This window comes from Ahaetulla prasina, chromosome 6 (assembly GCF_028640845.1).
Source record: "Ahaetulla prasina isolate Xishuangbanna chromosome 6, ASM2864084v1, whole genome shotgun sequence".
Taxonomy (NCBI): Eukaryota; Metazoa; Chordata; class Lepidosauria; order Squamata; family Colubridae; genus Ahaetulla; species Ahaetulla prasina.
Window position 1 is genome coordinate 31395050 of NC_080544.1, and position 8157 is coordinate 31403206.

The window sequence follows — 8157 nt, forward strand, 5'->3', positions numbered from 1 at the left end:
TTTCTTTCTTTCTTTGTCTCTCTCTCTCCTTCTTTCTTTCTTTCTGCTGGATTTCATCCCTGCTCCCATCCATTCATCCATCTTTCTGTCATCTCTGCCTCTCTCTCTCTCTCTCTCTCTCTCACACACACACACACGCACACATACACCCAATATAACTAAAAATAAGTGTTTTCCTATACATAGGTAGACCTTGACTTAAAACTACAATCGAACCCGAAATTTCTGTTGCAATGCAAGACAGTTCTTAAGTGAGTTTAGCCCATTTTGTGAACTTTCTTGCCACCGTCGATAAGTGAATCACTGCAGTTCTTAAATTGGTAACATGGTCATTAAGTGAATCTGGATTCCCCATTGATGTTGCTTGCCAGAAGGTTGCAAAAGGTGATCACGGTCGGACACCGCAACCATCATAAATATGAGCCAATTGCTTCTGTGAATTTTGATCACATGATCACCAGGATGCTGCAAGGGTCATAAGTGTGAAAAACAGTCATAAGTCATTTTTCCCCGCGCCATTGTAACTTCAAACGGTCATTAAATGAATGATTCTAAGTTGAGGCCTATCTGTGTTGGTTTCACTGTGTTCCATACAGGTATATCGTCTTCTGTAGAACTGCTGGGGGTGGGATGGGGCGTATGATCCTGGTAACTAATATTCACGTCTCTGAAATTTTACAGATCTTATTTGGAAAAAAAGAGTTTTTGCCCAAAACCTATTTTGGTACTTTGCTTACTACCAAAGTCTGCAGTCCTAAGGCACTGGTGTCTGTTTGTAGTAACCTATTATTTGTATTGCATGGTTTTAATGAGGAGAACTTGAATATGGTGAGTACCATGAGTTCAGCATAATCTTCTTCATTTTAAAGATTTTTCGCAAGATAGTCTTGGTGAGTCAGCGAAGTTGAGCAGGGCATGTTCATCCCACTCAGCCTCTGTTCTCCCTGCTCTGCTTTTGAAGCATGTGTTCTCATTTCTATAAATCTTTCAGTGGTTTTCAGCCTATTGAATTATGTATTAGATTCGTTTGCTCAATCACACCTTATGGTATCAAATGATCTAAGTGCCAACAACATTGCCAAAAAGGAATTAAGAGTTGTAAACCTAATCTTGTGTAGCTTCTTCTCTGGTAACATCACACTACTAACCAGAGCATACAAAATATTTGCTAGACCAATTCTTGAATACAGCTCATCTGTCTGGAACCTGAACTGCATATCAGACATTAATACAATCAAATGTGTCCAGAAATATTTCACAAAAAGAGTCCTCCACTCCTTTGCTCACAACAAAATACTTCATGCTACAGACTTGAAATTCTGGGCCTAGAAAACTTAGAACTACGCTATCTTTGGTATGACCTAAGTGTACCTCATAAAATTATCTGCTACAATGTCCTACCTGTCAATAACTACTTCAGCTTCAACCACAACAATACACGAGCACACAATAGATACAAACTTAAAGTTAACCGCTCCAAACTCAATTGCAGAAAATATGACTTCAGCAACAGAGTGGTCAGTGCCTGGAATGCATTACCTGACTCTGTGGTTTTATCCCAACCCCCCAGAATTTTAACCTAAGACTGTCTACTTTTGACCTCACCCCATTCCTAAAGGGTCTGTAAGGGGCGTGCATAAGAGCACCAGCGTGCCTACCGTCCCTGTTCTAATGTTTCCTTTCCTTATATCTATTTTATGTATTCAGTTCATGCTTATAATTATATAAATTACCTAATACGTTCTTGACAAATAAATAAAATAAATAAATAAACACAATTTGGATTTGTATAATACAAATAACAGATGACTGTTTGATTCTCCCTTTCTGGAGCAGAGACATTTTTAAGTAACTGCCAGATATGTCAACAGTAAACAGCTCAACCAAAGAATCTCTAAGACCACTCCCCCAGCACTGAGGGGCAAGCCATTAGAATATAAACTGACAACAAATTGCACTCCTTACTAGCACTGATGATGATTTCCGCGCCTCTGCTGTTCTACTTACCAAGGCTGCCTTAGACGGTAAGCAGCTGAGCTTCAAATTGCTGTATTTTGAACATCGCGCGCATGCGCGTTATGTGCAAAGCGCACACCCACAGAACCGGTTGTTAAACCGATTGCAGCACACCACTGCTTAGAGCTCTCGTAGTCCAGCTCCCTGCTCAAGAAAGAGAACCTATATTATTTCAGATGTGGCTGTCTAGTCTCTTCTTAAAAATTTCCAGTGATGGAGTGCCTACGATTTCTGAACGCAAGCTATTCCACTCGTTAATTGTCCTCACTGTTAGGAAATTTCTCCTTAATTCCAGGTTGCTTCTCTCCTTGATTAGTTTTTATCCATTGTTTCTCGTCCTGCCCTCTGGTGCTTTGGAAAATAACTTGACCTCCTCCTCTATGTGGCAATCTCTCAAATACCGTAATATTGCTATCATGTCCTTCATAGTCCTTCTTTTCTCTAGACTAGCCAAATGCAAATCCCGCAACTCTTCTTCAGATGTTTTAGTCTCCAGGCCTTTAATCATTTTAGTTGCTCTTCTTTGCACCTTTTCCAGAGTCTCAACATCTTTTTTGTAATGTGGTAACCAAAACTGGATGCAGTATTCAAGGTGTGGTCTTACTAAAGCTTTATAAAGAGGTACTAATGCTTCACGTGATTTTGATTCTATGCCTCTGTTTATACAACAGGAAGTTGTATAAACAGGTTGCTCCAGAATATGGTGGAACTGACAGCACAGTGCAATATGCCTAGGTGACACCTTTGCTCTGTCAGCTGCATTGGTTACCAGTTAGTCTCCAGGGCCAATTCAAGGTGCTGATTACCACTAATACTGGCACTGGGCCTAGTATTTGAAGACCCACCTCTCTCCAACAGTGTGTTTGTCTTGTATGACACCTTAGTTTTAGGTCCCTTCAGTTAAACAATGTCATCTATTAGAACCTAGGGAATAAGCCTTCTCTGTCACAGTATTTGTTTAATAATCTCCCTGCTTCCCCAAGAGTCCTATGTGGCTCTCTAATGACATTAGAAAAGTCATTGAAAACCCAGGCTTCTGGACAAACTGTTGGTTGAGTTTGTTTAATATAGAGACTTGGATACTGGATGGATATAATTAATTCCTTTATTTTTTTGTATTGCTCTTTCATTTAAAAAAAATGCATAGGTCCCAGAGTTATTTAAAGTTAGGCAGCTTCTAAATTGTTTATTTGTTTATTTATAATAAATAATTGTTTATTTATAAATATATAAATAAGTCAGTCAGTTCCTAGTCAAAATTTGTATCAGCCATGAACCTGCTCGATCTCATTAGGAAAGGCCTCTTCTTTCAGCTTCTTCATGTACCACAAGTGTAAAATAGTTTAACGATCCTAACTTACTGGTTTCTTGTTGTTTTTTTGCTAGTGGCAAAATAAAACCCAGGGAATTGCTTGAAAGCAATTAATAATATAATATAATATAATATAATATAATATAATATAATATAATATAATATAATATAATATAATATAATATAATATAATATAATATAATATAATATAATATAATATAATATAATTATAATATAATATAATATAATATAATATAATATAATATAATATAATATAATATAATATGAATATTAACAGATGATGGTCATCACCAGCAATTGCAGGAAGTGGTCAAAAGAGGCAGGATGGCAGTTTGAAGATAAAAGTTCTGCCCCGCTTATGCATAAATGTGATGTTGTTGTTATTATTACTCCTATATTTTATGTTTATATTACACCATCTGTTGATGCTCATACAAAAAGGGATGTCTGCCATCTTGTCTGTTTCAACTGCGCATCACCCCAAAGACACTGCTGCCGATTGAGAGTATAGCTAGTCCTCATTTAGCAACTGCCTTGTTTTAACAACCGATGGGTATGAAAAAGTAACCTTATAACCAATCCTCACAGCGCTTGTAAAGCAAAGGAAAGCTGAAGTAAGATCATACACATGGTTTCCATTTAGCAACTGCTTCCCTTAACAACCAAGCTGGCAGTCCCAGTTGTGATCCCTTAATGAGAACTACCTTTAAACATAGAATCTGTGTTCCTCTTGTGAAGTTCTACTTCTTCCTTTCTATTAAAAATAAATAAATACGTACATTTGAGATTTCTTTATGTTTGCAGGCCATCAACACTGGTAAATTTCAAGCTTACGATCACGGAAGGCTTGGAAATAAATTTCATCATGGACAGGTGAAGTATTTTCCAGCAGATGGTTATCTTAATAGTAAAGATATGTATTATACATATCTCTTGTATTGGACATTTGGTCAGCTTCTGCAACCGTCTAGCCCACATGTGATTTTATGCTCTCCGTTTGAGCCGAGCCAATTTATTGTTACGTAACCAGAATTGCATCGAAGGGGTTTCATCCCCAGTGCTGAAGCTCAGTAGATCCATTGGGCTGTTTGAGAATAGTCTAATCCTGGCTTTTGGCTACTGGGCACACAACCAGCTTCATCCAGTTTTGCAATTCCTCCCTCCCTCTCTCCCTTTTTGAATCTCCATGAAAATGCACATAAAGTGAACTAAAAACAGATAGGTGGAGAGAAAGAGTAGAACAGGACTGTCAAATTGCCGGCCTCTGGGCCGGATGCGTCACATGCTGGCCATGTTCACACCCGGTTTAGCAAAGGGGGGAAGTGTCCCAATACGTTACGTGACACCACTCTGACAATGTGGGTTTGACACTCCTAGAGTAGGAGTGCATGATGAAATTGACCATAGGTCAAATCCCAATGGGTTTTCTCCAATGGCCCACCACCCCTACAAATTCATGCCTTTGATTGCACATGTTCTGTTGTCAGGCTGCCTTTGAAAACAACTTGGAAGCTGCAGCTGGTACAAAATGTGTCAACAAGCCTGCCAATTTAGAACTGCACCTCTTACTAGAACTGCCAGTATGCTTCTAGGCCTGCTTCAAACCTTTTAAGTTGCATTATTGAAATAAATGAACTTTTGCACAATATTCTATTTTTTTTTATTTTTTTTTGAGTTTCACCTGTATATGGCATCAGGTTACCTCAGGCAAACCTTTGTCAGAACTGAATTTGCTTGGTTTAGTCATCCAGAAGGAGCTAGTTGCAAATTCTCTCCCTCTGTGAGGTTCAAGGGGTATGGGCCAGACAACAGGGCTTCTTCTATTGACTGCTCCTTTTGAATATTTTCCTGTGTGAAGCTCTCCCCCCTTACTGCAATTCCATAAACACGTTTGAGCAGTTTTATTTCAACATGCTTTCAGTCCTGGATGATTGACATGGGTTTTCTCTGGACTTTTATTTTTTACCATACTGTTCTTGAGTAGCATTATTTTGTTTGAGGTTATCTCTTGGCATTGGGGCATGCTATAAATACTACAAAATAAACAAACAAATGGATAGATAGATAGATAGATAGATAGATAGATAGATAGATAGATAGATAGATAGATAGATGATAGATAGATAGATGAATGATAGGTAGAATGGGAATGGCCTCAATTAAGAAATATAAACAGTTATAATAGAAGGTTTAAGACTGAAAGTAGATCATACAAAATTCTGCCTTGAAATTTGCCTTATACATGTATGCATCAGAAATTCAAATAATAGGCCTTAAGATACAGACTTTCCCAAATGTCTTTAAGTATTGTGTGAACACACATACACAAACAAACAACCATACATGCACATGTACGTATTTGTATGGGCAAACTCAATATTTTCATGATGAAGACTGGTTAAAAATTGGGACAATGGTGCCTTTCACTATTTGGAACCCATCTGGAGCTTTTCAAAGGATACCCTTATATTTATTTTATTTCTTCAAAGATGTATTTTATGACAGATATAGGTGTAAACATAATTATAAATACATGAAAAGGATACGAATAAAAGAAAACATTAGGAAAGGGACACTAGGCACACTGGTGCGCTTATGCATGCCCCTTACAGACCTCTTAGGAATGCGGTGAGGTCTACAGTAGACAGTCTAAGGTTAAAGTTTTGGGGATTTGGGGAAGAAACCACAGAGTCAGGTAGTGCATTCCAGGCGTTGACATCTCTGTTACTGAAGTCGTATTTTCTTCAGTCTAGTTTGGATCGGTTTACCATGTATCTATTGTGTGCTCTTGTATTGTGTTGGTTGAAGCTGAAATATTCATTGGCTGGTAGGACATTGTAGCAGATGATTTTATGTACTATGCTTAGGTCAGATCGAAGACGGTCTTACAAAGTTCTAAGTTGTCTACGCCCAAAATTTTGAGTCTGGTGGCATAAGGTATTTTGTTGCGAGCAGAGGAGTGGAGGACTCTTCTCCACTCCACTTTAAATTAAAGGTAAAAAACATACTGACAGAAGGAAAATGGTGGAATGTGAAGATAGGTCAACCAGGAGCAGTAAACATCTTTTGAGACTCAGTAGAATGGGTGGATGCATAGCATCCTCAATTACAATGAGAAGATACTCTTTGGAAGGAAAGTTAATACATACTTAGCATTCTACCGAACTCAAGTTAATGAATACTCAAGAATTCAGCCCCATTTTCTTTCCTTTCTATTCTTGCAAAGTGGCACACAATTTAGCTAATAATCTCTTTGTCTTGGTCTGAGAAGTAGGACTATGTTACATTTTCTTTTTCATTTTTTAAAAACAGGACTCGCCTCCTGAATACAATATATCAGCTATGACTGTACCAACAGCAATTTGGAATGGTGGAAATGACTGGCTTTCTGATCCTGATGATGTGAATCAATTAATTCCCCAAATTCAAAACCTTATTTCCCACAAATTTATTCCTGTGGAACCATCTGGATTTTATGTATGGTATTGATGCACCTGATAAATTGTATTATGAAATAATGGACTTACTCCAGAGGAATCCTTGAGAAATGTTTGTCAATAATGATACATAGTTCATATGCTATTAGTTTTCTACTGGTTTTTTTCCATGATCCATTTTTAATAAACTTTCAGATTACATACAAAATGAAAGACCATCCAGTGAATTCATACTCTTATCTCTGTTAACTTGTTTTCCATACGTGACAAGCCATTTAGCTTGGATACATAGATTATTCTATTTATGCATTACTCAGAGTTTATTTCGTCTTTAAAATTACTCCTAAACTATTTTTCTTTCAAACTGAGTGGGTGAACACATGAAAATCACATCCCTAATGGAGAGCATGCAGTATAGCTAAATTTATAGGTGTGGTGGCATAGTGGTTAGAATGCAGTATTGCAGGCTAATTCTGCTGACTGCCAGCAGTTCGATCCTCACTGGCTCAAGGCTGAGTAAGCCTTCCATTCTTCTGAGGTCAGTAAAATGAGGAGCCAGATTGTTGAGGGCGATATGCTGACTCTGTAAACAGCTTAGACAGGGCTCTAAAATACTGGGAAGTGGTATTAGTTTAAATGTCAAACTCGACTGGTTTGCCATACCTGGGGGGAGGGGGGAATTGGAGAGCATGGTGCCAGAAACAGACATGCGGTGGCATGCCAGCTGGTGGCCCAGGTGTCGAGGTGCTCGACTGGGATGGCAGCGCCCGGGATGACAGCCCTGGGTGCAGCATGAAGTGGCAGCAAGGAGGCAATGGCAGCATCCATGCCCGCACAGCTGACTGGTGGCCTTTCGGGACCCAGCTGGCCGGTGCTGGATGTAATGGCGTGCAGAGCTGAAGCAGTCTACAGACCAGGGGATGGAGGCTGGTGCAGACCAAGCACTGGATTGTGGAGTGATGTACCTGCTATTCCAGAACTGGATGCCGACGCTGGATGGTGGGTGGTGGGTGGGGCTGAGAACTGTTTTCCCACCTATAAAGAGCGCTGGGAGGTGATAGCTCCCAGCGCTGACTTTGCAACAGACTGCTACATACTCAATTTGTGCCAGGCCTCAGGCTTGAATCCAATGGTTCTAGAGCATGTCTGCTTCTGTGTTCGCCAGGCCTGGGGATTTGGACATTTGAGACAAAGTGCTATTGCTTACGCTTACACATCTTGTCCCATTTGCGTTGGAAGCAACTTTAAAAGTCCTTCAGGGTTGAAAGGATTAGCCAGTGACATCATTATTTCCTGGGGGATGCCCGGTGGGGGCTTCTTTCATGTGATTCAAAATAATATAATCTTCCCCAATACTTAAAAGGTAAAAGA

The 8157-nt window shown here is 39.2% G+C and overlaps 1 protein-coding gene across 1 annotated transcript in view; it reads left to right on the plus strand.

Annotated features, from left to right (window-relative positions):
• LOC131200804 (lipase member K-like) overlaps positions 1-6893 on the plus strand; it is a 30578-nt gene extending 23685 nt beyond the window's left edge. Inside the window, 4 exon segments of the mRNA XM_058188068.1 lie at positions 682-828; positions 4154-4222; positions 6662-6804; positions 6806-6893. Coding sequence (XP_058044051.1) covers positions 682-828; positions 4154-4222; positions 6662-6804; positions 6806-6893 — 447 coding nt within the window.
• Positions 6894-8157: the final 1264 nt, after the last annotated feature.